This window comes from Nyctibius grandis, chromosome 31 (assembly GCF_013368605.1).
Source record: "Nyctibius grandis isolate bNycGra1 chromosome 31, bNycGra1.pri, whole genome shotgun sequence".
Taxonomy (NCBI): domain Eukaryota; kingdom Metazoa; phylum Chordata; class Aves; order Nyctibiiformes; family Nyctibiidae; genus Nyctibius; species Nyctibius grandis.
In genome coordinates, this window is record NC_090688.1 from 2,360,127 (window position 1) to 2,387,914 (window position 27,788).

General features: G+C 48.7%; 2 protein-coding genes across 2 annotated transcripts; one reads left to right on the forward strand and one right to left on the reverse strand.

The window, feature by feature from the left end:
• Positions 1-11,198: 11,198 nt before the first annotated feature.
• NMRK2 (nicotinamide riboside kinase 2) lies at positions 11,199-18,041 on the forward strand. Its single transcript, XM_068420434.1, has 8 exons — positions 11,199-11,413; positions 12,837-12,927; positions 14,285-14,333; positions 14,532-14,703; positions 16,344-16,415; positions 16,910-17,016; positions 17,478-17,563; positions 17,669-18,041. The coding sequence occupies exons 1-7, from the start codon at positions 11,388-11,390 to the stop codon at positions 17,558-17,560; spliced, it is 600 nt and encodes a 199-aa protein (XP_068276535.1). The 5' UTR covers positions 11,199-11,387; the 3' UTR covers positions 17,561-17,563; positions 17,669-18,041.
• A 3,631-nt stretch (positions 18,042-21,672) lies between these two features.
• DAPK3 (death associated protein kinase 3) lies at positions 21,673-27,744 on the reverse strand. The gene is made up of 9 exons (XM_068420886.1): positions 27,679-27,744; positions 26,674-26,828; positions 24,720-25,080; positions 24,395-24,524; positions 24,166-24,214; positions 23,981-24,007; positions 23,728-23,880; positions 23,055-23,100; positions 21,673-22,843 (listed from the first exon to the last, which is right to left on the reverse strand). Exons 2-9 carry the CDS (start codon positions 26,733-26,735, stop codon positions 22,301-22,303), a joined length of 1,371 nt encoding a protein of 456 aa, XP_068276987.1. The 5' UTR covers positions 26,736-26,828; positions 27,679-27,744; the 3' UTR covers positions 21,673-22,300.
• Positions 27,745-27,788: the final 44 nt, after the last annotated feature.

The following is a 27,788-nucleotide window of genomic DNA, read 5'->3' on the forward strand; positions in this document are numbered from 1 at the left end:
CAGACCTTTGCATGAAAAGCAGAGCACTGCATCCACAGCACTAACCCTAGAAGCTGAAGATGGTAAAAACTCCATATTTTGTCTCACTGGCATGTTAATAATATAAGCACCAAGCAAGTATCAACCTCCACGGCTTTCTAGAAATTTCGTTATGAGCCAGTTATTGACAAAGTGAATTCTATGCTACAAGGGAAAAACAGCACTTCAAGTTTTTTAGAGTTTAGGTTTTATGCCAAGCAACACCTTCCTTCCAAACAGCCAGCAGACATCATTTCAAGACAGAAGCAGCAGGCAGAAATGTTCAAACATTAATGTGTAAACCCAATCTGCAAAGCCGGGCATCCTTTTTCACACATGGTCTGTCAGATGGACTAAACAAACCCATGGAAATTAAGAAAAGACTCTTCTGATCAAATTAACTTTAGCTCAGACTATAAACAATCACAAATCTCCTTGTAGCATAAGATTATGTGAACTCACTGTCTCCCACTGATAACACTTAAACCTAGATTTTCCTTTTTTCAAAAATCATCTGCTGTGCTTTCCACAAAAGAATGCGACGCAGTTGGGACACTGAAAGGGAAGTTTACAATTATATAATGAACAAAATTGATAGACTGTTTAATAATGTTGAAAGTACAACTCTAGAAACCATTTACGCATCTCTAGTTACTAAACACTTCAGTGAAAAATGTTCACATCATGGAAAATACTGCTGTTATGGAACACTTGGAAGATAAGAAACCTCGATTACGTTTAGTCTTGGGACCTGAAGAAACAGACTGCTTCTTGGTCCTCGGCAGTAACCACACCAGAAGAATGTGGGCTTTAGTTGTTTTGGGTTTCTTTTGTTTTTTTTCCAAAGAAAAGTCACCGTGTCTGCATTTTCTGTAACACTACAGAATGAGCAGACCTGAAGATGAAACTTCATAGCTTTTTTCAAGTAATTCCTTCAGGGCAAGGTTAAGAGTTCAGCTGTGAAAAGGACAGATTAGCAGTTTCATTTCAAGATAGGAAGGAAGTTGTTTGACAAAAGTCAATTTGTAACTTCTTTGAAACAATTTTTCAAAAAGTGCACTTTCTGATAGAGCACTCTAAGTAGTATGCACTATATTTTAATTTTTAACAAAATTTTATGAGTGTATAAATTTTATGTTCCTGGATGGATGGATGTCTATATGTCTTTTCAACATAGAAAAGAACCTTCAACCCATAATGCATAAACTATAGTTAAATGTAAAAAGCGCATTTTTATAGCAACAGCAAAAAAAAAAAAGTATCATTAACTTCTTTCAGACAGTGATTTTAGATGCTACTTGGAATGAAAGTAGCAACAAATCCTTTGACAGAAACAATCAAGTCGGCAGTGTCCCCTCACCAAATACGGAGCAACATATCTAGAAGTTTGATGTATAGACCTGCACAGGCTTCAAACAAAATCAGATGTACGTGCTGTAACAAACACACCACCAAATACGCTGCACTCATCTTCAGATCATTACAAATTTGGATCCACCTCGCAGCGGAGGCGAGAGCTTGACAGTGATTCTCAAGGAGAGCTGACCAAAGTTTGGGAGGCTGCAGACAGATGATATAATTGCACTGGTGGGGAGTTGTCAACCAGTGGCTTAAACCCAAGGACTCACCTTACCCCCAAGTCATGCAGTGACAACAGACCAAACAGAAACCTGAGGGGATTGAAGCCATTTTATAAATTTATTTGCCAGTTCCTTAAGGAGAGCTGCTCTCAAAGCCTATTTGCAAAGGGTTTACCAGCTGCACTCTACATTTCCACTGGAGATGCAGTTTGTAAGAGAAATGTGCTATATCAGCAAAAAAAAATGTTGCTAGTAAAAGTGCATTTACATTAGGACTTTTGCCAGTATATATATATGTTTTAAAAAATAAAATTAAATAAACTACATCCTTTTAGCAATACTGCTATACTGGTCAATGTTCCAAGTGTACCCCAGGCCTTGTTTCTGCCTCATAAAAACATCTCCGAAGGATAAATATTTTGACTTTTGAATGCACTGTATTCTATCAAACAGCAGGTATTATCAACAACATTTTTCTGGTCTTGGATTCGACCTTTCATGATATTTTCTAATGGTGAATCCATGGATAGCCACATTTTAGCTGCAGAAAAATGTATTTTACAGCCATGATAGTGTATTCACAAAACCTATGGTGTTCTTACTCACAGTCTAATTAATGGCTGAATTTCAACCTTCACCCAGCATCAGCCTACAAACTGGAAAATCAGAGCCCTTCCTGTACAGTTGGTGGCAGACCAGGAAATACCTTCCCATCTCTTTCAGGTAGTCACAGAACTTGACCCAGCCTTCGGAAACGCAGGCGCTTGTCACTGCATCACGCAGCAACCATCTGATTTCTACAGTTAAAACTACTTTGGTTTGGCACATATAGGAAACCCCCAGATTTGGGACTGTCCAGTAATTTTCATTTTGATTCACAAGGAAGACACAGGAAATAAAACTGAGATGCTGCTGTATGTTCAAGATGGATAATTAATACAATTTCTTCTGTACAGTACTGTGTAAACGTGAGTGGATATTTAGAGCATACCTCATTGCAATTTTTCCATCTATTTTTTTCCAAAGATTATTTGCTTACAGATGTGCATACACATGTATGAGAAAACCTAAGTGGTAAAGGGTTTAAAAGCAACACATCTACTTTACATATCTAGGGATGAAAAAAACAAAAGAGTTAATGAAATGCTGGTGGCAATAAGCTGAGATTGGCCTGACAGCAGGTGAAATGTACAGGCAAAATTGCTATCAATACAAAAGCACATGTTTTCTCTTTTGTATTTCCATATTTACTGGCAGTCAAAAATACAGCATGCTACTGGTAAAGTGAATTTTAAAAAGTCACCATGACAATAGAACATAATCTATCTCCGTTTTTTTTTCCTTTGTAGTGGGCCCTTTTAACCCAAACCTACAAGTAAAAATGTGTGAACTGTCCTTTTTCTAAAGTGTTTGTAATTAGGTGGTTTATGCTAGAAGACATAGATTGCTGTTCAGTATGTATTATTCTTTTTGCTTTGTATTATTCCATAAGAATCTGTGGATATTCAATTAAAATGAGACTAATCCTTAAGCAAAAATGCATACCCCTCCTTTTGTCAGTATCTTTTATTTAGACTTTGGCTCCATATGGAAAATATGATGAAAATTTTTGTTTGGATGCTATTCCCTTGACTAACACAAGTCAAAGTCCTCCCTGGAAATTGTGATGCTGCAAAATGAACCTCTCAGAATGTTTTTACTAAAATAACTTCTATTCTACCAATATGGCATATGATCTTTCCAAGTTTCCCTCAGTGTTATGCTTTAGAAAAGAGTCATGGAAAAATTGCTTCCCTTGGGTTTCTATCAACCTGTACAGAACCATACTTGTCTTGGGGTTTTTAATCTCACATTATTTTTACATACCTTTTTATACTCAAATTGATAAAATGGTTGGGAATTAAATTATAAAAATAAACACACAAAAAAACAAAACTAAACCCCAAAGCTGCTTAAACAGAAAAAAAAAAAAACAAAACACCAAACCCTTATAAACAAGTATTTACAGGAAAATGCCTGAGATGTCTAATTTGAGTGGGTTTTAGATAGGTTATTAACATATTTCAATTAACGAATTGGAAGTATGAATACATACAAGTCTAATCCTATAAACAAGCATTACCGTATTCATGCTGTGAAATAATTCATTCAGGCAATGCCTATTAGTTTAAATGAGTATAAATTCACAGGGCTACATTTTTTCTGTATGTATGGATGAAAGCAGATTTTTTGCTATGATTTTATTTTCACCAAAAACCTTCTACCCCAATTGTACTAGTATCGACAACATTTTTTTTCTGCTCAGCCTCTCTGATTTCTTGTTGATACACAGAATTTGAAGGAATTGCTATCTCAAATACTAAATTTGTGTGGACAGTAACAATGGAGGAACCTGTTGTTCCAGGGGTGTAACAGTAGTACACTGCTAACCTCAGGCAGCGTCCTATAAAATCCTGTCGTTACCTGCTTTTGCAGCACCTCTGCTGTATGCACATGTTTTTAGGTTATGAATTAAACACTTATCAAATATTTCTCGTGGCCTCGCACCAAAAGGCCACTAGCGTCGGTGGCGTGGTCATGAAGGAATCTGGTCAATGCCGACAAAAAAGGAGACAGGGAGTCTTGGTTGAGGTACATCAAAACCCAGCTCTAAGCACAAAGAATGCAACCAATACAGCAGACAAAGTTCAAAAGCTCATCGTGTTATGACTACACCATGGCACAAGAAATAGGATTAGCTGCTACCCTACCAAAGCAACAAAGTTTCCCAATCAGAAGACAAGATGTCCTTCCTCAAAAGAAAACACAGCCTTTAATCAGCCTCCACTGTAGTTTTCCATTAGCCATGTTATAGTCATCTATTGGACTGATTGGAATTTTATATTATTATTTTCATTTAGCAGTCTTTAAAAGCTAAGATTATTCCCTAGAAGAGACATTTTAAAAGACTTCTGCAGCAAACCAGCTGCTGTTTAAAAGACAGAGAGGCACTCTAAAAACCCCAGAATCTTGTAAATATATGAAGATTATATTGTTGGTCAGAGAGTTTTTGGCAGAAGGGGGGAGAAAAGTTAAAGATTAACTGTTTACTGCTCTCGTCACCACTGAATTTACCTGTGCTACGTTATTTTAAGCATCTATCTGCAAACCTCTGCTGCAGCACTGAGCGCTGGGTGCGTGGCTAGTCCTGCAGGCCAGGTCTGCTCTGAAGACACCAGATCGGGCCTTTCAGTGGATGGAAGAGCTGGGACACATACTTCGTTTGTCTCGATTGGACCTGCAATCCAGGTATATTTATATTCCTTCTAACCAAGATGGTGGCACCTGTGATTAAGATCAATAGCAGAACGTCAGGTAAATTTTCCGGAAATATTTCTAACGAAAGTTTAGACGCTATAAACTCTCTGTCAACCGCACAGTGAGTTTTCACAGCTCATTTTCTTTGTATTAGGTGCCTAAACCCCACCTAAATTACGTGCTGCCTCTCGCATCTACTCCACAATCAGCTCTAATTTTAAAGCAGAAGAAAAAACATTATAACATCACCATATTGCATGATTTAAAACTTTTAAAAAAGCGTTTGTCTTTCCTCCAAAACAGAATCACTTTCCACCTTTGGCAGTTTGAATGAAAAGTCGGAATTTTCCCACTCCGGCTCAGTACTGAAACCTCTTCTGTCACAAGAGCTGTGAAATAAACTGTCACCCAAGTGGAAATCTCTTCCCCCACATGTGCATTATGCTACTGTTCTTCCCTTTAAATTGACTGAAGTTCCTGAATGAAGCAATATTCAGGAACGTGCTAATTACGGCGCAGGCTATTCGGAGGCGTTTGCCATCATTGCTAATCATGATGTGCCACAGATAGAAACCAAGATTCCCATCTTAAAACAATTAGAATCTTCTCCAAACAATTAACCTCAACACGAGGGATGAGATTCATCTCGCCTAATTTTATCAATCCACAAATTAGATACAGAGTCTAAATTAGTTTTAAGTTCCCTCTACAGTGGAGGGAAAGAGATGATTTCACCTGTCTTAAGATGGGTTGAATCACTCTGTGGTGAGGCCTCTCTCTCTCCACTGATAAGAGATGTAGCTAAACATGTAGCTTCACACTACACACGTCTTTTAGCCTGCCAGTTAAATGAGTCACAACGTAGAGGAGAAAAATGGAGCAATAATGCAAGTGAAAAGAGAGAAAGCCATAGAACATTCTTTCCTTTTTTAGCACAGGGGAGGTTAGTACTTTGATCATTCAGCTTGTCACCTTGGGTTAACTTCTCGGGATGTTTGAGACTTTTTGTGTACTTGATCTTTTGTTTAACAATCGAATATGATCAAAAGCAGTCCCTTTCTCTGAGTAACATAAGACTGGAGATTAACAGGGGAATGCTAGCTGAAGAGCTGAGTTTTGAGAAGAGATTTGAAGCAGAAGAGAAAGCCAACACATTCCAGTTAAAATTCATTTGAGATTGGTTGTATTTTTTTTGTCTATGAGACAACAGCCACAACAGAAAACTCAAACTCTAGAAAAAAGTTAATAATATCCAAACGTGAGCTGTAAGAATGATTTTGTACGTGGGATGGAAAGAAAAGAGAAATTAGGGGTAGGGATTGGATAATATTGCAAATATATGCACAGAACATAGCTTTGAGAAAAAACAATTGCGAAAGCACTTGAGATAAAGACTGACTGAGCTTGAATGCAAAGACATTGACTTCTACTGTTATTGTAAGCAAGCAGCACCGCATCAAAATGAACTGGCCACTCCAGTGACCGCCCGTCTTAGACCATATGAGTAACACAAAGATCTGGGGAGAGAGATCCTGCGCAGGGAGACGATCTTCACCAAATAAATTAAGTTGCTGTGGCGGCATTTGATATAAAAATGTAGTTCTCTTGGTAGATTTACTGATGTGACTAACATTTTGGAAGATTTTTCGTTGTTGAAGACAAACAGACAGAAAAAGGATACCAGGTTAATCCCATATCCCCAAAGTAATGATGTACTGAAACGTTTTCAACCATATTTCTCATGTGTGGCACAGCTGCTTCTCCCCAGTCCCACCTTGTCTAAGTTCTCGGAGCGTGACCTGTCTGCCACGCCGTCCCTGTCTCCTCCATGGGACCACAGACCCTCTGCCACCAACAGCACCCATGGGCTCAGCTGCAGCAGCGTCAGAAAATACCACCAACGGTGGCAGCTCCTGGCTGCGAGCCACTCTGCCTATCACTGTGACCAAATGCCAGCTAGTTAAGCATTCTACTGTTTAAGCTTGTTATTCTACTAGCCTAATTTGCCTTACTATTAGCTGTTGTAGTCACTGGCAGTTCACAGTGAAGTACTGTTCTGTTGATGTTCTCTCCCTTGTTCTTGATTAAAATAAAAGCCTACCTTCCTCCAGAGGGGGTACAACAGTTTTGGCATTGTCGGGACACGAGCAGCCTCCAAAGCCTTGGAGAAGGATTCCTTTAGCAACCCAACTAACACAGCATTCTGGAAAGAATAAATAAACCCTCAATTTAAAAATCCACAAGTGAAAATTACTCTCATTCCTTTGCCTGTTCTTTCACTAGCTGGTACGTCGTCACATCCAGCACCCTCCCCCAGCTCTCCAACGGAAGGAACCGTGGCATAACCTTGCTCATACCATAAACAATGTCTTATGATTAGTGAAGGATTTCAACTCTGAATTAAAGCATTAGAATAAATGAGTCATATTCTGCAACAGAAAGGTCAGTGGACACACAGAATCTAAACAATCCCAGGGAAATGATACCATGATGGCTCCATGAATATTAAACTGGCTTCTGCCAAATTGATCTTAGGTTTAACAAAGAGGATTAATATTAAACTTCTAGTAAACATAAGTATTCTAAAAATAAGGAAAAGAGAGGGCACATTTTCTGTCTTTGATTGAAGCACACTGTTGAATGGTATTTGTATTAGTAAAGTGTCAAATAGATAACGTATCTGGAGTATAAACAAGCGCAAAAAAAGGGAAGTTTCAGATAAGCAACACATAACTCACTGAGAAATGCAGCTAACGTAACTTGCTAAAAAAAGCATTTACGAACACTTGGTATTTGCATAGACATATTTTTACGGGTTGGGTGAAGTTTGTTGTAACTGGTAAGTGTAACTGTCACCATTCATTTCAGACAATTTTTTTGTAGGAGGGTTTTTTTGTTCTCAGGGAAGCAGACAGCTGAAATGCCGGAGATCTCCAAGTACAGGCAGGCACATGCCACCACCGAAAGGAACAGCAGGTCTGAGGCCATTCAGGCATCTGACAATTTGAGCTATGTGGGTGAATACGATTTCACTGCATGTTTGGTACAAGAGTATGAATAGGGGCGATAGAAAAACCATGACAAGTAGCTTAAAAACCAACTCAGGACAAGCCAGACACATCCGCAGGGGAACTGAGGGACCATGAAGTAAAGGTGTAAAAAACAAGCTTTTGCACTGAGGGCTACAGGAACAAGATTTGCAACTATGAGCTTAAAAAAAAACACCAAAAAAACCCCCAACCAAACAAAAAAACCCTTACCTTCTGTCCTTCAGTCCTCCAGTCTTCAGAAAAAAAACAGTTTTGACATTCTTTTAGAGATAGTGGAACTTCTGTGTTCTGGAACTCACTGATCCCAAACAACTCAGCCAAACACTAAAAACTGCTGCTGCTACCGCCACAATTATTTTTTGTTTGCTATCTACACTAGAAATATTTCTTTTGATACATCTTAGGCCAACTACTCATTTTTTTTCAACGCAAAAACCCAACCTGTATTTCTGAAGCACATTCATATTAGTAAATCCAACAGGGCAGAACACAATTTTCACTCACCTCTAGGATGGCACATTCCAAAACCATTTGGATTAGCATGACTCCAACGTAAAGAGGACAGGATCAGAGGTAGCCAACACCAGTGTCCTCTCCTAACTCTTATAAACTTCCGAGCAGTTTTTGCCTAGCACATAAGGTCAAATGTGGTAAAATAAACACTGAAGTAACACACTTTGCTTTCTTAACCGAGACACCTTCCTAGCTCAGGGACAGAAGAGAAACACCATAAAGGACATGAAAAATTTGAGCAGAGTTAATCATAGGTCATGTTTTCAGTTGGTGTAAACGAGCATTGCTCCACTTGAGTGCACAATGACAATTTACACCAGCTGAGAGGCTGACTCAGTGGCTCTCCACTGCAAATGCTGTGCTTAAAGCCATGGGCAGGTGCTGGAGATCTAACTTCTGAGAGTCACATCTCATTCTTACTCAACAATTCGAGCTCCAAATTCCTCTGGAGGGATCATTTTATGTAGCTACCTTGGAAATGATGACGAAAGTATAATTTGCAAGTGATGTCTCCAGGAACAATCAACTAGTGTGCTAATGTTGACCATAAATAATAATCACAGTGGCAACACTAGCTGAGATCTATTCATTAAACACACAGAATTAAGACAGCATAAGACTGGAGAAGAGCATTCGCTATAAATTTTTACATATCTTTTTATAAAATTATAAATAAATTATATATTATATGTTCATTAATTTACCAGGCTCTACCTTAAAATCAATTTATTTTCTTGCCTTCAATATCTTCCCTGCAAGACTTCCAGAATCTCACACCTCTGATGGTTAATAATCTAATTTGCAGGCCATGTTTATTCACAATCAGCTCATTTTATCAAAGCACTGAGCCTTGACTTTATGGCTGACTAGCATAAAATAGTGTTGTAGAGAAAAGTAACAGCTTTTATTAGAGCAACAGACACAGCTGGGGTGAGGCAAACAAGGTTTTAGGCCACAAAACCTTTCTTCAGGCCTGAAATAGGGGCAGAAAAAATCAGCTTGGGAGCAGCTGTTCTGAATAATAATTAATGATGGCAAACAATTACCCAAATTGAGGAAAAGGTACGCACAAAATACTGGGGATATTAATAAGGTGTGAGGTGATTAAGCTATAGGATACCACATGGACCAAAAGAGATGCCATTAACTGCCAGAACTAAAATGTTCTATAGGCTCCTAAAGACATCGTATTACTTAGACAGCTCTAAAACCACAGTGTATGGGTGAGCTCCACAGAATGTACCCCTGTGAGCCCTGAGGTGCAGCTCGATAGCCTGGATTAGTGACTGCCTGTGGTGCTGGAGCTGCACCCACCCTGCCCTCAGAAGCAATTTTAGGAATACTCCTTCAAAAACGCTTCCCTCGGATTCTTGATGGTTAAATTCAGGATGTGTGGGTTTTATACTGTAACAGATGAAAAGCTCAAGGGACGATACTTTGTAGCCAGCGAGAAAATGATGGAGGCACTACAAAAAAACTCCAATAGAAACAGTATCCATCTACTCCTTGGAGCACAGTGACAATCGCTCCACCGTAACAGCAGCTTCTGTATTCACCTTCAGCACCAACACCCGCTGCATTCTGCTCATCTATCAGTACAAGATCACGATGCAAGAATCGGCTCTGCAGACTCCAAAGCTGTAAAGAAAATGAACAAGACACGACACACATCAATATCCGTGTCACTAAGGTGTCTTACAATCACTTTACAAACCGCTGTAGGACAAGGAATCTTTAAGTATGCCTTTTAACGCTTCCATAGACTGATTTTATAAAAAGGAAGAACCACAGAACACAATGGTTTGGGTGATTTAAGCTCTATTAGACAAGATATTATTTAAAAATGCACATTTTATACTTCACGTTCATCTGAAAAAACATTCAGAACCGTTGCTAACTCTGCCTTCACCTAACACCTCTCAAGACAGCCCTGATTTTAGGAGCATCTGAAACAATTAAAATGAAAGCGCAGGTTCCACGACGTGTACTCTTGGTGAAAGGTATTTACTGGAGGAAGCAGTCCAAGCTAGAGTTAATTTACCTTAAAAAGCACTACCTTACATGAGTAAACTGTGGAGAAGGAGGCCCTCTGGAAAGCTGTTATCGTTTTATGACTTTGTATCTATGTATGAAGAATAAGCTGTTTAAAAAGTTCCTCCTAAAGGTTCAAAAGATAATGGTCCAAACGGATTCACTCATCAGCCTCTGCATATTCCTTTCTCTGAGCAGCTTCACTAAAAGGAGTAAAGAAAATAATTTAAAAATTAGTTCCCTTGCCTTCCCTATCAGTTTAGAGTAACAAAAAAAAGTCCTCTCATGACATTCCTGGATGCATTTCAAATAATCGAACAGGAATTGGGAAAAAGGAAGAGGAAGGCAAAGAGAGAGCTCGTCTGCCTTCAAGGGAAAAAAAAAAAGACTACACTTAATTATATCCTCACACACCTCTGTGCCTCCCCCAGAACTCCCAAAGGAATTGTTTAAAGGGGTGACATTTCCACCTCCCCCATTACTAATTTAGGCAAAGGCAGAGCTTGCCAAAAAGCTATTTAGAGCGAAGCCAGCGAGGGCAGGGGCGCGGGGGTCCGCGAGGGGTGCAGGGACAGGTGCAGCGGCAGCGCGCATGACCCCGGCCGCCGCTGTCGGGGTTGGCTGATCCCGGCTCGAAAATATGACATCTTGGGCTCATGATAGTCACAGGGCTTTTCCATCAGCAGGCAGGGCGGGGAAACGGCACGGAGGGAGGGAAGGGCGATGCAGCGGGGCCCTATAAATTAGAGGCAAACCCGCCTTTTCCTTCAATGAAATAGTTCAGGCAGGGCACAGCTGAGCGGGTGTCATTTTGTTCCGCTTGAAAGTAATTTCAATATTTTGAAATTCGTTTTTTTTTTTTTCTTGCCACATTCCTGCTAAGGAGGCAACTCTGAAGATGAAATACATCATAGGCATCGGAGGGTAAGTGCCTGTTAATATTGCATATGTATATACTGCTTTTTCATCCCGTTTCATTGTTGTATGTAAGACTTGGAGATTATGTATCTGACCGTAAAATAATATCACAGGATTCTAGAAAAGATGTAGCTTGCTGACTCTTAATTTGTGCTGCTTTTAGATAATAGAGAGCTCTGCAGGGTGGCATATACCAAACCTATAGCATTAACTAAAGGTATGCTGCAGGAGAAGAAAGTATTTCAAGTAGATTTATAGGTCAGATGAAGGGAGTGGTGTGCCTCAGCTATGGGAAAGGATGTTTTCAACATGAAGTTACACTTTTAAAAGCTTCTCTGAAAGACAAAGAGGAAAAGTTCTGCTTCAAATAAGATGGGGGGTGTGGGGGTGTGTGTACAAAAGGCTTTTCTTTTCCCACTAAGGCAGGATTTAGCAGCAGGCCTGTGTGTGTGCTCAGGACAGGGTGACCGAGCTCAGCACATCCCTGCCGGCTGCAGAGGGCTTGGAAACTAACACCGGGCAAGACCTGGATTTATAATGTGGGTTAAAGACAGTGTGAGGCTTTTATAGCCTTTGAATAAAAAATTAGAAATAAGCACATTCAGACTTGACAGGTCTCTCTTTTGGAGAGGAAGGTTATTCAGGCATTTTATGTTAAAACGGGCTTTGCAGGTACAAGGAAGCCTGAATTATCCCCTAACAACTCATTTAAGGCATTTTTAAAAAGCACTTTTCACAAGCCTGACTTTCACGGGGTGGCTTCTTAAGCTGATGAGTGTAAGCCTCCTAACGAGCAAGGCTGTTTTAGGGCAATGAACGCCGGCAAGGGCCGTTTTGAATCCACCTCGGAAGCTGCCAGCTCCCTGCGCGGGGGCAGCGCTGCGGGGCCGGGAGCCAGCGCGTCACCGAAGCCCCTGTGGGGGCTCCCAGGGCGCCCGGAGGGAGAACAGCTCAGCGGCCCGAGCCGCGCGGCCTCCTCCATCTTGAGGAGGGGCCCGCCGGGGCTTCCCTCAGCTCGGGCCGGTCCGCGGAGAGGCGGAGGAGCCCCCGCCCGGGCGACGGCTCTGAGGAGAGCGGAGATGGCGCCCGCCGGGGCTTCCCTCAGCTCGGGGAGGTCCGCGGAGAGCAGAGGCGGAGGAGCCCCCGCCTGGGACGCGGCTCTGAGGGGAGCGGAGATGGCGGCGCGGCGCCATTGCGCGCGCGGGAAGCTCCGCGGCCGTTAGGAGCGGGGCGCGCGCGCGCCTCGGCCACAGCCGGTTGCCGGCGGGGAAGGGGCGGGGCGGGGGGGCGCTCGCAGCCAATCGGCGGCCAGCGCGCGCCGCGGCGCCGGCGAGGCGGGAAATTCAAACGTGGGCGGGCGCGGGGCGCCGCCGGTGTTCGCGTCCCCTCAGGGCGCCCCTGACGCGGCTCTTCCTGCCTCTCCGTGCAGGGTCACCAACGGTGGCAAAACCACCTTGACCAACAGGATCATCAAAGCGCTCCCCAACTGCTGCGTGGTCCATCAGGATGATTTCTTCAAGGTACGCTGAGCTCCTCCCCTTGTTTAACATAGCGGCTGCTGCTTGTCTGTGTCGTGATAGTCGTAGCAGGTTCCCTCCTGTAAGTTTTATATGCTTGTGCATGCTTTCCAAGTAAGTTTTGACAGCTTAGAAGTAATAAATTTTCTTATTTATTTATTTTAAAATATATATATATGTAATTTTAAAAATCATTTTGGATAGGTGAGATACCGTCAGTATCTTCCAGCTTCCACAGAAGTGGAGCTTGGCACAGTGGTTGCAGCAAAAGCTTCCTTTTAGTTTTAACAACAGGTCTAACTTTAGGTTAAACTACTGATCTAAGTTAGAGCTTGTTTACTGAACTCTGCACAAATCATTTTCTCCATGTTGGGTTCTCCTCCTTATTTTATTTAAATAAGAATGTTGCTTATAAATAATACTTTAGGATTTAAGCACCCCTGCAGCGCTTTAAAAGACAGCGATATTGGGGAGCTTTGACAGCTCCATATCAGAAACCCAACTCAAAAGATTGCTAAAGATGATTAGAGAAGACCTGTGCTGACTTGGGTGCCCCCTGCACCCAGCCTGGGAGAGCAGCAGGAGCCGCAGCACTAAACCCTGGAGGCTGCAGCCGTTTCACAGGAATTACAACATATCTGGACCCCACCACGTGTGGAAGTCCAAGAGATGTGGCAACAGACTCAAAGTAGTTGTACGGCATCCCCCAACACACGAGGTGCTCCAGCGTTGGCAGCCGCGGGGTTGGTTTGTCCTGCCTTTGCAGGAGCACGTGCCAAAGGAAACAGAATGAGATGCTCATTTGGAAGCGTTTCTTTGCCAGAAGCCTCATGCACAAATTTGGTCAGATATGAGCCCTTAAAGCAGAGGAGGAATTTTCCATAAAGATCTATAACTTCTCTCTAGGGTGCTTAGCTCATAAATGCTAGTGCAAATAAAGCTATAACTAAGTCATGCTGTGCTGACCTGCATTTTTATTAGAGCTGTTAGAAGTTAAAATAGCTATTATTGAATATGTAAATTTTAGCAATTACTTAACGCTGTATTTGCATTTTAAGCTCTTATATGTTGACTATAAACAAGGACCTGTAGTATTTTGGCTAATAACACCCTATCAAACTATTAACCTAGAACTTTGTCCAAAGTGGCTTGACTGAGCCAAGAAAACTTTTCAAAGCTCTTGGGGTTGGTGAAAGACGGGAATTTAAATTTTAACGTAGTCCAAATAAGGTGTGTAATTGTTTTGTTAAGTGAACACTTGCCTTGTTGTGTATTGCAGTAGTGTCCAGGTTGTGATCGGATCTTAGGTAACTGATCACGCTGAGTTTGCAGCAATGTTTTATTGCTCACTATATTTCAGCCACAAGATCAAATAGAAGTCGGGGAAGACGGCTTTAAACAATGGGATGGTAAGAGCAGTGTTCGCTATAGGATGCAGTAATGTATATTTTTTCCTAAGTATTTCTTTTTAATTATTAAAGATTTAACAGTAAATTTCTGTAATTTCAATTTTACAAGCTCATTCTATATTATACTTTCAAGCCGATGTGGTTCGTGGTATTTGATTATATACCTTTTTCCCCACCCACCCCCTTTCTTCTAACTAGTGTTGGACTCCTTGGATATGGAGGCAATGGTGAGCACTGTGCGTGCCTGGATTGAGAACCCAGTGAAGTTTGCCCGTTCCCACGGGGTGAATGTCACGCCTGGCTCTAAAGAGCCAGCCTCCAAAGATATCCATATATTGGTCATTGAAGGCTTCCTGCTTTATAATTACAAGTAAGGTTTGGGGAACTACGAACGGTTTGCCAGGGAAGAACACTAGATCGCTAGTGCCAGGGTTAAAAACCTCCTTTTTACTAATAAACCCTCGCTGCCTTGTTCTGAGGTATCGCGCATCGGAATTTTTCTCATATTAAATGTAAAATTTACCAGTAAATGCTGGTAAAAGTGAGGTGCACAAGGTGACTTTCTCAAGGTAACGTAGGATGCTCTCACTTAGGGCACACCCTTGAACTCTAGGGCACGGGGAGCTTTAGACCAGAACTTGTCAATACAGAGCCAGCAGTGAAGGCAGAGGCTTCCCTCCTGGTCTCCCACCACGGTGCCTCAACCTTGACCTGAGAAGGTCATTGATGACAACAAAAAGATAATCTGTTCTGCATTCACTGCTTGGAATCTCTCCTGGAATTCAGGAGTAGTTCTCTCACGTGATACACTTGCTTCACGCTGACTAAATTGAGCTTAGAAATTAATTGTACATTGGAGCAAGGATCAATGAGTTCTGCTTTTTTATACGAGGAAAAAATGCTCAGCAGGAAGATGGGGAGACTAGACTAGGAGCAGAGAGAAAACTTCCAATAGCTGAACATCTAAACTTCAGAAAATCGCGTGCTATAAACATAACGAGCAAAAGATTCTTGGCTCCAAACTAGAGTTTTCTTTACAAAACTCAAGAGAACAAACTGTGCGTGACACATAGCAAATATTGAGTTGTTTATAAGCTGTACTGTGAGACAAGCTGCACCATTCTGGCTTTCCAAACTGAATGGAAAATGTAAAATGCCAGTCTGGGACTAACCATACCGAGAGTGGCCAACTGCAGAGCACACTGGCAAACTGCCGCCTGTTCTTGGCCTGTCCCCAGGGAGGTGACTCTCGTTATCTCTCCTGAAGGTTACAAACACCTCTGAAGCACTCGCTCTTGTTAACGGGAGCCTTTCCGTAGTCCAGAGGGAGTATTTCACCCACAGACGTGGAGCTTGCTCAGTTCATGCTATATTAAGCATTTATGCAACCCTCAGCAGGCTTTTAGAGGTCTGTCGGCCCCACCAGCTTCGAGCTAGATTTGCTTTAAGGATTTTTCTGGGTTTATTTTCTTCAGCCGAATAGGAGCGCAACGCAGTAAGCCATGACAGAGCTAACTCCCTGTATTTCTGGAAAAGAACACGAGCTGATGAGTTGCCTTGTACCAAATCTGTGTGCCCGTGCACATTTGGACAGCTTGCTTCAGCACAACAGGCCAGACGGTTTGATAAGCCAGTTCATATCAGACTGATGAATCGCAGCTTTAGTCTAGTGCCAGCAGAACTGGAAATTATCTAGAAAGAGTCACAGTTCACACCCCAGGTCTTCCCAGCCCCGTGTCTGATCTTCCACGGTAACTAGTAGCAGGGATTTGGGTGGGAAAAGTACCTGGTGTACCATTCTGCCCTGCAGAAACAGCATTCTCCATGTTTTGTAGCTACTAGTAAACCTACTGTACGTTGGCTTGTGTCTTAATGCAAACACTTACACTTCTGTTGTCTACAGTAGACAGAAATACAAGAGAGAAAGAAAGATTTTTATGGCTTTCAGGGGTGATTTAACACTTTTCTGCCAGAAAAATAGACACTTTCTTTCTTTCTACCCTACCCTAGACCACTGATAGACCTATTTGACATCCGCTACTACCTGGCAGTTCCGTATGATGAATGCAAGAGGAGGAGAAGGTAAGAAGATTCTTTGACGTAAGTCTAATCCTTCCTTCCAACAAAGACTCTCTCCCTGCCTTTAAGTTGCTATTAATGGGACACACTGATGTCACTAATTGGAATTACAGTTGTAAATTTTAATATAATTGGAGAAAGAGAATTTCCTGTGGCATTTTCTGAAACTGGAGCTCTAGCTGTCCCCTTGGGGGGGGATGGAGAGCAGCACATCAGTGCAAAAGCAGCAGAGTTGTTGCATGCTTCCCCTGCGAGCATCAGCAAACCCCCAGAGACTGCTTGCTTCGCCTTCACTGGCTACCTGTGCCTTCTGTAGTCACTTTGGGTCCTTAAATAGCAAAACAGAGACAAATACCCATGAGAAACTGGACTATGACCATCAGCTTTTACACAAGTGCAAGTGAGCAGCTCTCAGGTGAACGTCAGGCCTCAGCAGTGCGCGAGAGGCAGCGCCGTCCCGCCAGTCCTGACGTCCTTTTCCATTTGGCTCTTTGCAGTACACGTAACTACACTGTTCCTGACCCACCGGGTCTCTTCGACGGTCACGTCTGGCCCATGTACTTAAAACACAGGAAAGAAATGGAGGACAGTGGTGTCGATGTCGGTAAGCTTCCCTCAACACAAACCCTTTGGCCTTGTACTTTGGATTTTAAGGAAGTGGGTAATGTAATTTAAGGAAACTTTAACTGCCGTGATGCCAGGCACTGTTTTTACTACTAAGTTGTAATCCTGGCCTACTCTCTGTCCAGATAAATAATGCAGTTTTATAGCTAAGAACTTCTTCCCTTTGTTCTATATTATATTGGACTTTAAAGGTCCCTTCCAACCCAAACCATTCTATGATTCTATAAGCACTTACTGGGGGGGGAAGAAAAATAAGAAAAACATTCTTTATAATGGAATAAGAGATGTTGCAGGCCATAATTTTTTCAGGATGATTCTGTCTTTCCAGTTGGAAAACAAGTTGTCACTTGGATCAATTGAGTATGAAAGATTTTAACTCATCTACGTAAGTTTTGTTCTGATAGAAACCTGCAGACTGAAACCTCCATCTTTTTCTTTTAGTTTATTTAGATGGATTGAAGTCTAGAGATGATCTCTACAATCAAGTCTTTGAAGATATTCACAACAAGCTTTTAAATTGCTGATAGGTAAATACATCCCTGCTTCTGAGGGGGTGAGACATGAGGGACTGACTGCTGGAAACAACCCGCCCTTACGCCTGGGTAGTCAGACTTTCCCTTCTTCCTTTTCAGGGTCTCAGAAGACCTGGAAGACCCATGTACAGAATGATGTAAATAGTACTTAAGTGGCGGAACGAGGGTTTATTTGTGTAAACTCTTCTTATACTGTCCTTGGGAAAGTATCTTTTGTATATAATCGGAAAATGAAGGTAACTTATTCACAACTCTGTGATGGACAGGATTGTTTGGGTTTTTTTTTAATTATTTTATATTCCACTGGCTTAAACATAAGTTGACAATGCATTTTTATAATGGAATGAGTGGAGGTGCATTGGGAAAACAACTGACTCTTCTGCTTCTGTGCTTCTGCAGATATTAAGGCTTTATGTAACGGCTTGTTTGTAATGTCATCTCTTAAATTCAGTAAAAACCAATTTTAAATCTCTCTTTTTATGAGGTCCTGTTTTAATATGTCACCTTTACTGTAGTAGAAATAGGCACAAAACTCCCCAAAACACACCAACAGCCCCTGCTTTGTCATCCAGCATTCTGTGTTTCCCACCTGTGCAGCCTCAAACCTCCTTTCGTGTGACACCGCTTTGGTTTCAGTGGTAACACCGGCCTGGAAACCCAGGTCAGGCATCCCAAGGAGAGCAGGATTCTCAGAGGTGCTTCTGGGAGGTGAACAGCGCTTCAGATATTTTTCGAGTGCTGGTATGAAACCAGTTTTATGTCAGCCGTGGCTTTGTGGCCTTTCTCACTTCACACTCAAAAACAAATTAGCGCTGAGAGATACTACGGCCTCTTTCACACAACAGTTGAGTGCTCCCAAGGTGAGAACCTTGGATAGAAGCCTCTAGTTCTGCCTCTTGCAGTCCAAACAAGAATGTTATTTGGTCCTAAATTCTCCAGCTCACCCAGCCTCCCCAGGTGGAAAGGGCTTGCTTTCTGAATTTAAAATCCAGAAGGCAAATCAGTGGGATTCCTCCGGGAATGGGAGTAGCAGCCTTGTATTAAAACTGCGCTTCCTCAGGGAAATCTTTTTCAGCAATTAGACCTTCACCTCCCTCCCAAATGGTGGGGCCCAGCGCTGTAGCTGTGCACAAACCATGAAGCCCTGGTTGCAGCGTCGTCCTTGGCTAGCACCTAGCTCCAAGCTAATAATAAACCCTCCACGCTGCCCTGTGCCTGGTAACTTAATTGAGCTTAACTCCTGTGGTGAGATAGGTGAGGGTGTTGAGATCTGTCACCCCGCTATCGAAATACACCGGCTAAAGATAGGAAGTGCCATTAAACTGATGTCCTAAAGCACATGCGGCGCGCCACGCGTAAAGGGTTCGCCACGTTAAAGTACAAAACCTCTCATGTGGGATGAGCGGGGTGATCTTTTGGGCACTAAAATAACTTGGCTGTGGTGTCAGCACAGCTCACTTCAGAAGATTTTGGGGGTATGCCTTAATTAGAAACATTGCTTCAGAAAAGCAGCTGCCACGGATTAGCAAGAAGTCCCCCCAAAAACCACCGAGCCTATTTCAAGGGGTGTTTTAAACAGCCAAAAGGAAAACCAGCAGCAAGTCAGCTCCACCACCTCGTCCTCATCTCACACCGATATTTTCTGATTGTCCAGCCGGGATGGGGACGCCGCAGCCAGAAACGAGCTGCGAATACTGATGGCATCACCCACACTTCCCCAAGCTATAAAAAGGCATATTTCCTTGTGTGCAACCCCGCGCGTGCTTGGAGAGACCCACAAAACTATAATTACACCGTTACACGGCCGGGCGCTCGGCAATGGCAAAGCTGAGGAACGCCCGGGCCAGGCACAGCGTCCTCCGACTTGTCACCGATACCTTGTAAGTCCATTGGACATCATTACGCGGAGTGTTTCCCACAGATTAGCTGCAGCTCTGCTCGCTGGCAGAAATAAAGCAGCCCCAGCTCCTCATATAATTTCCATCAGGGTTTCCCCTGAGTTAACAGAGAGGTTTAACCCTCGCCTGATAAGCCGTGCAAAATCGTTTGGCTTTCACCAAGACATGTAAGGAAAAGCCATCGCGCTCGCTCCAAGGCAGCCTCGAGGAAGCAAAAACCGAAGCCTAAAAAAAGGCACTTGGAGATTTGCTGCCCACACGGAATATAAAACGCCCCAGGGCGGCGTTGGCTCCGGTTGCAAAGAGGGGAACCGAGGCAGGACATCCACATCGCTGAAATCTCCTGGGGACCAGCACAGCCCCTCGTTTCTGAGCACCACCCGAGTTCCTGCAGTGTTTACTGTTAGCTGAGTTCCTACTTTTTTATCTCCTGGACACTTTCTCCCCGATAAATCCTCCTTCACGGTGAGCAGTAGGTATTTTCCCCCTCCTTCCCAGCTGTACATCGTGCAGCCTGCTGAACTCGTGCAATTTTAAACCCTCTAAAGCAGGTCATCCTGAGCGCAGCGGCAGCAAAAACCACCCCAAATTCCACTTTTTAAATAATATTTTGCTGTTATCTTGTGCATCCATCGGGATGAAATCCCCTGTGGAGCCGTGTACCTGCCGGGCAGCTGGGGAGGAGATGGCCAGAGCGCCTTCCAAGAGCCTTGAAACAGAAACCCACGGCCCCAGGAGCATCTGGGAAGCCTTAGCACTATGTGAACTTTGCCCAGCTCGGCAACAACTGTTGCTATAGGATTTCCACACATCCTTTCACACGCTGGCTCTGGCGACGAATCGTCTCTGCAGGAGCGGATCAAATGCCCAGGACTCCAGCTGAATCCGCACCCCAAATCCCAGCCCCGAGGACTCAGCACCCAGGGGGAGGACGATGGCCCCAAGTCCTCCAGCCAGGCTCCGGTGTCCCCCCACCATGGCTGGAGCCCCCCTCCGGCACCCCGGGGGCTGTGGCATGGATCCTGCTCTGCCCTGGGACGCTGCCACCAGCCGGGCGGTCACGTCGTCGCCCCTGGATGCCAAGTGCCTTGGCCTGGAAGAACAGGGCCGACTAAAATTATCCCCAGGCCCGCGTGCCCCGCGGGTTGGGATGAAACCTACACCCGGCGGGACGTCAGCGGGCGGCAGCCGGCACACGGGGCTACCCAACAGCAGGCACGGACAGGGGCACGGGGCACGTCCCCTCTGCCCAGGCTGGGTCTGTCTCGCTGGACCCCAGACCCCTGGGGAGCTGGTGGGGGGAAGTACGGGACTGACAAATAAAGCCTAAATTGAGCAAACCCCCTTGGCCCAGTGCTCGGCCGGAGGAAAACCCGCCGTGCCCCCCCGCCGTGGGTGCTGGCGAGCCGCCCGCCATCCGCCGGGATCTGGCCGGAGGTTCCCCCAGATCAAATTCAGCTGCATCTTGGCTCCACCACCCCGGGGCAGCCGGAAACCCCTCGGTGCTCCCGGCGGAAACCCGGCCCCGGGCTCCCACACACGCTCTACGGAAAGCGGCGATTTGGGATCTCATCCCCTCCCTCCCCAGGAGGCCAGGGGACAGGGTCCAGCCCATGCTGGCCCCCCGGCCCTGGCCACCAGCTGCTCTCCCACGCTTGCCGGTGCATCTCCTGGTGATGCCAGAGCCCAGCAGCCTTTCCCAGCCCCGATAATCTTGGGGTCATTCCTTATCTCCCTGTTCCCAAGCAAAACGGTATCTGGCTGGTCCCCTGCAACAGGAGGATCCCTGGGGAAAAGGGTTGGGACCCCCCAGAAACCCTGGGACCCTCCCTGCACCCAAGCGTCTTCCTCAAGCCCCAGGGACCTTCCCAAACCTCACTGACCTTCTCCAACTCCCAGGAGCAAATCCCAACCCTCCCTGAGCCCCCCAGACCTCCCCCGGGGTCCAAGGGAAGAGGGGCTGGGGGCTCCCTCAGCCCAGCCCCAGCCCCAGAGCCCCCTCCAAGCCCACAGGGAGCTCGCCTGCCAGCGTTGGGGCTCATAAGGACAAAAAAAGAAGCCTTTCCCCTCCCAATTTCAGGAATTCCCTCGGGGATGGGAGCTCAAACACCATTTGGGGGCACAGAAGAGGAGCTGTCACCCCACAGCGTGTCCTTGCCCCCTTCCCACCACCCGTCCTCCCGCGGCAGGAGCCAAGGCGGCCGCCCCGGTGCACGGAAACCTTTATTTTGTTAAAAGGGGGAAGCGCCCGGTGGGACGAGGGCTGGGGTGGGTGCAGGGGGGTGCGACGCCCCTGGGGAGGAGCAGGGGACAGCTGGGGTCACCCATGGGGCTGCTGCGCCTCGGGCCACGCAGGAATCAGTCCTTGGTCGTGGCTCACGTGTGGCAGACGCCAAGCTGCTGCCAGGGTTTAGAGGAGGGGTCTCCCCACCAAGACCCCCCTCCCTGGCCAGGGCGTTGCAGCAGCTCCGAGACCCAGGCCCCGAGTGGGACGGGGAGGGGAGAACTGGTCCCCAAGTCCTGCGGCGACGAGGGGAGGAGCGGCCGGGGGCAGCACGGGGAGCACGCGGACGGCAAGCCAAGCGAGAGCCGCACGCAGGAAGCCAAAACCCAACTCAAGCCCCCTGAGGCCAGGGGTCTCCAGGGAGGCACAAGCCCCCGGCACGCCACCGTGAGCCCCGCAGAGGCCGGGGACGTTTACCGAAGGCTGTCGGTGGACCAGCTCCTTGGGCAAGCAAGGGGCAGAGCCACCGAGGTCCCTTCAGTGCGGGGGGGATGCGGGAAGGACAACCCACCCTGAGCCCCAGGGCAGCCGGCCCCGGCACCGGCCGAGCTAGCGGATGCTGCCGTCTCCCTCACCGCTCTGCAGCTTCTCCCGCTCGATGGACCACACCAGCTCCTGGACAAACTTCATCTCCGAAGCCACCTGCTTGGCCAACGCCTCGTAGTGGTTCTCCAGCTTTCGGTAACGCCTTTTGAGGCCGTTGGCCACTTGCACCACGCTCTTGGTCTCCTCCTGCGCCTGCTTCTTCAGGGCCTCCGTTTTCTGCAGCTCCTGCCGGATCTGCCGGAGGTCCTGGCTGATGCTCTCGTTCTCCTCCTTGTACCACGACTCCTTCTCCTCATAGATGGACAGCAGGGCCTCGATGTCCTCCTGGAAGGACTTCTTGTTCCTCTCCAGCTCTCGGAGGCTCTCCTCGGCTGCAGCCACCTCCTCCATGACCTTGGAGAAGCGCTCGAAGTTGATGTACGTGTTGTTGGGTGGCATGCTGGAGTGGGACTTGATGGTGTACTCCTTCAGGCGCGTGGTCTTCAGCCGGCGGCGTTCGGGCTTCTTGGAGTTGTCTTCATTGCGGACGTTCCTCCTCTTGATCACCTGAAGAGAGGGACAGCCACAGGCGTGGGGCACAGCCGGGACAGCGGGAGCCACGTGGCTTCGGCACCCACCCGCGGCCCTACACCAGCGGCACCAAACCAGTCCCAACTGGGGGCTGGAAGAGCAGTGGAGAGCTGCCAGTGCATCAACACCCACCCCTGACCTGTTGGATATTTGACACCCAAAAGATGCTGATTCTTTAACTTCTCACCTTAATCCAAGGGTGTTCCAGGCTTTGGGCGATGATCATCCGCTTCCTGCAAGACAGCAAGGCTGCGACTGAGGGGCAGAGGCTTTGCTGCCTCCGTCCCGGTTAGACTGGAGCAGCAGCTCAGACCCTACCACCTTCGGGACACAGCTGAGCCCAGACAAACTCGCTGTACTCAGAGGCCACCCCAGACAGGGGCCACATCCAGCTCCCACGGCCTCAGCCAGCCTCCCACGAGGAAACAGGCACAGAAGAGCCCGCAGGAACCTCCCGCCTGATGTCCAGTCACGCAGCACCACTGCTCCCACCTCACCCCAGCCCAGGGTCCTGGGGGCTCAGGTCAGCCCGTGATCCCTTCCAAACCCCGTTCGCTCCTTTTCAGCTGAGCTGCTGCACCCTCAGGGTGATTCCAGAATTCACCCCACGCCCGACATGAGGGAGAGACTTTGGTTTCCAGATGTTTCACAACACCAAATCCTACAAGCAGTAGGAAGGAAAGGGGGGGGATAAATGGGATTTATAAATAGGGGCAAAGGCTGGGCGGGCAGCAGGCAGGCTCAGAGCGAACCCCTAAGCGTGAGCAGGAGATGTGGGAGCTGCCTGTACGCAGGGGGTCAGGCAGGAGGGACCGTGCCCTCTCCCAGGTTAACCCCCAGCTCTGCTCCCTGTCTCTCACTTGGGGTCCTTGACGAGCAGGCGGCGGATGAAGTCCTTGGCCAGCTCGCTGGTGTTGCTGAAATACTCCTCGTCGAAGTCGTAGTTGACGGCGGATATGTTGGTCAGCGTCTCCTGCTTCGTTTCCCCCAGGAAAGGAGAGGCTCCGCTCAGCCTGCGGCGAGAGCGGGCTGTGACACCCCGAAAAGGTGACAGCCCGAGGCGGGGGACTCGCCCTGCAGCACCCGTCTCCCCCAGACCCCCCTTATACTCACAGGATGTAAGTGATGACCCCGATGCTCCTGGAAGAGAGAGGAAGAGGAGGCTGAAGCCCCGCAGCGCGCTGTCGGTCCCCTCTCCCTGCGCTTTCGGCAAGAGGGGAGATACACCGGCACGAGCCCGGCCCCAGGGACCGACCGCTGGTGCCACCGGGGCCAGCGCTGGAAGGGGACTCACTCACCACATGTCAGCCTCCAGCCCCAGGGGTTCGTAGTTCACAATTTCCGGAGCTTTAGGAGGAAAGAGAGAAAAGAACAGGCTGATTTTGGGGAAAAGAAGTCTGTCCCCATGGCCATGTCCCAACAGCTGCCCAGCCTCCCGCACCAGGGCTTTGGGCATCTCTCCGGGATGAAGCCAAAGCTTTGAGAGCCCAGAGGAGCCCCGCAGGAACACCGCCAGCCTGGTCTCACCTACAAACTCCGGGGTCCCAAATATATTCTTGAATTCATTCCCAGCTTCAATCTTGTGAGCGATGCCGAAGTCGATGAGTTTGATGCGAGGGTTTGGCACGTTCTTGTCCAGCAGCATGATGTTCTCCGGCTGCGGGGGGGGAGAGGAGCCGGCGTTTACCCCCCACACGCTCACCCACCCTGGGCTCCTCTCCTCAGAGGAGAGGACACACGCCTCAAGTAGGGAGAGATCCCAGAGCCAGCCCTGCTGCTCCGCAGGAGCCTGGATGCTCATCCCCGCTCCCCAGCTGCCGAGCACGGGGCGTTTGCACCTCCCAGACCTCACCTTCAAGTCAAAGTGGGCGATGCGCTTGGAGTGCAGGTAGTGCACCCCGTCCAGGATCTGCTTGAGGAACTGGGTGGCCTCCTCCTCTGTCAGGGACTCCTTCTCAGCCAGGAAATCAAAGAGCTCACCGCCCGACACCAGCTCCAGGATCAGCACCACGTCCGTCTTGTTCTCGAAGATGTCGTGCAGCGTGATGATGTTGGGGTGCTGGATCTCCCGCAGGATGTCCACCTCCCTCTCGATCTCCTCCCGGCTCACACCCCGACGGCTGGACGACAGCCGACGTTTCTTGATGAATTTGGCCGCGTACTCCAGACCCGTCTTCCTCTCCCGGCATTTTCGTACGATGGCAAACTGGCCACTGTGGGATGTGGGAAGGAGGTGAGGGGGGATCTCCTGCATCGCACGTGTGCTTGGCAGCGGTACGAGGATGGGGGATGCTGCTCAGGGGGACACATGGTTTCCCCAGGGTCTGTTGGGAATCGGGGTCCTCCTGGCACACAGCGATGATGCCTGCCTGCTCCCGGCATGCCCTCAGGGTTTACACACCCTGGCACTGCTGGTGTAAACCCCAGCGCTGCCCAGGATGGAGGAAGGGAATTCCTCCCAGGGACGTGGCAGCCGCTGACCCTGCCCGGGCTGTCTGGGTGCTGCTGTGATCACCCAGGGTGGGACATGCCCACTGGTTCCCACTTCCAGCCAGGAGCCCCCGGGCTGCTCCCGGGAGTGAACCCCGGAGCCCAGCAGCCCCAGGGGACCATAAAGCTCTGATGGGAAAGGTGGGTGGGGAGGGGAAATGCCTGAAATAAGAGTAACGGGCAGTTCAAAGCACGTTTGGGTGAGGGCCGGGGAGAGGCAGGGCTCTGGGCATCGACAGGCGCCGCAGGGAACCGGGTCCTGCCCACACCAGCATCGCTGCTACGGCAGGATCCCCACCCTTGTCCCTCCCCACCCAGCCGAGCCCCCCGCAGCCCCTCTGCCGGGATGCACAAGGGCCCCTCAACACCTTCCCCCTGACAATGGGATCCGTCCCACATCCCCAGGCTGCTCCCTCCCCTCCCCGCTACCCCGGCCATTGGCCATCCCGGCTGGCACGTGGTGACGTGCAGTCCCCGTCACCGGTCCCCGTCACCGGCCTCCCTGCACGCCCGGCCCCAAGACTCCTTTATACATCCCTGGATCATGGCTGGGGCCACCCACAGCCCCCCGGGAGCATGGACCAGCCTTGCCCAGGTGGCATCTGGCCCCCAGGCACCACGTCCGTCCCCACAGCTCACACCAGACCACAGCTACAGTGCAGCCCGAAGGGATGCGGAGCAAGCGCCTGGCAGCTCCCCCCCTTTTAAAAAAAAATGCTAAAGCCACCCAAAATGTTTCCACTGCACCATTATCTCCCAGTGCCCAAGAAGGAGCACCCCCAGGGAGCCCTGTGCCCAGGCAGCCATGGTCGTGGCAGAGCCCGAGTCCCAGCGGTGCTGGCGTGGGGCTGGCGTGGCTGAGGCAGCGCTGGAGGATCCAAACCCAGCCCACGCCCCCCCCCCACCGCCACGGCTTTTCCATCCCGGATGATTAAATCCCATTTGCACGCAGTGATTCACCCCCACATCTGCACCGCAGGCGCAGCAACCGAGAAGGGCCGGAAGCCGGCAGCGCCGGCCCCGCAGCCCGTGCCAAAACCAGATAGGATGGGAGCTCTGCAGGGAGCTGCTGGGCCTGCCCAGGTACAGGAGTGAGTTTAGCGTTAATTAACGCTTTTTTTTTTAATATAGAGCTGCTAGAGGTCCCTGGCTCTCAGCACAGCCCCCAGACCCACTGCCTGCAGGTAGCACAGGGGATGCCACCAGCATGGGGACACCACGAGGGCTGCAGCAGCCGGGTGAAGCTCCCAGGTCGGTGCTCAGGCAGGCGGTGCAGCCACAGAAGCCACCCCTGAGCGCGGCTGGATGTCACTCACCTGCCCAGCTCTTCCCCCATCTCATAGAAGTCCTCCACGCTCTCCTGCCGGAAGGTGGACATGGCTGCGGGGCCCTCGCGGCGCTGGAGCCGCCCCGACGCTGCGAGCGGAGGAGGACACCGGGGAGCAGCCAGGGAGCAGCCGGGGATCAGCACCTGCGGCCCCAGAAAAGGGGGTTTATGCCCTGGGAGCCGCACACCGACAGCAGCAACGGACGGGCCCCGCTTGGGGCCAGGACCCAGTGCAGGGACCCCGTCCCCGTGGGGGGATAGAGGGCAGGGAGCCCCGAGGTGGCGCAGCCCCGTGTTGTGCTGCGCTGTGGGGCAGCTGGGGCCAAGCCCCACGTTAGTCCTGGGGCCCCCCCAGTCCCATCACACCCCAAGGCCCGTGGGAGCCTCCTGCCTGCCCTGGCCCCGGTGGGGATGCCCTGGGCGGGGGGGAGAGAGGAGGGACCGGGGCGGTGGCTGCCTGGGCCCCATCGGTGACCCCTTGTCACCGCAGCCTGTGACACCCACCTGTGGCAGAGGGACCCCCCCCCCCAACCCGGCCAGCAGCACCCCGCTGCCCCCCACCCTGCCCACAGCCAGCACCCCCAATCCCCCACAGCCTCCCCCACCCCATAGCCCCCACACACCCCACCCCGGTCCCCCACAGCCCCCCTGCCCCATAGCCCCCACACACCCCACCCCAATCCCTCACCCCCCCCGCCCCATAGCCCCCACACACCCCACCCCAATCCCTCACCCCCTCCCTGCCCCATAGCCCCCACACCCCCTCTCTGCCCCATAGCCCCCACACAACCCACCCCGATCCCCCACACCCCCTCCCTGCCTCACAGGCCGCAAACCCACAGCCCCCCCCATCCCTCACAGCCCCACCCATCCCTCACCCCCCCACATTTAACCCGTCGCCCCTCTCCCACAGCCCCCCCAACTCCCCCCCCACCCCACAGCCGCCCCAAACCCCCCCATACACCCCACAGCCCCCCCATATCCCCCCCCCAACCTGGGCCGCCGCCGCCCGCGTCGCCGCATTCCAACACAGCCTTTGGCTCCGCCCACTCTTGGCTCCGCCCCCTCAGCGCGCAGCGCGGAGGGGGCGGAGCCAAGAGTGGG

What these genes read in the sequence shown, in the direction of transcription:
- DAPK3 (XM_068420886.1), bottom strand. Translation starts at nt 26,735, where the DNA reads ATGTCCACCTTCCGGCAGGAGAGCGTGGAGGACTTCTATGAGATGGGG. An exon ending in ATGGGGGAAGAGCTGGGCAG is followed by an intron (nt 25,081 to 26,673) that starts GTGAGTGACATC and finishes CACATCCCACAG; the next exon opens with TGGCCAGTTTGCCATCGTAC. An exon ending in GGGCTGGAGGCTGACATGTG is followed by an intron (nt 24,008 to 24,165) that starts GTGAGTGAGTCC and finishes TCTCTCTTCCAG; the next exon opens with GAGCATCGGGGTCATCACTT.
- NMRK2 (XM_068420434.1), top strand. Translation starts at nt 11,388, where the DNA reads ATGAAATACATCATAGGCATCGGAGG. An exon ending in CGGCTTTAAACAATGGGATG is followed by an intron (nt 14,334 to 14,531) that starts GTAAGAGCAGTG and finishes TCTTCTAACTAG; the next exon opens with TGTTGGACTCCTTGGATATG. An exon ending in GGACAGTGGTGTCGATGTCG is followed by an intron (nt 17,017 to 17,477) that starts GTAAGCTTCCCT and finishes TTTTTCTTTTAG; the next exon opens with TTTATTTAGATGGATTGAAG.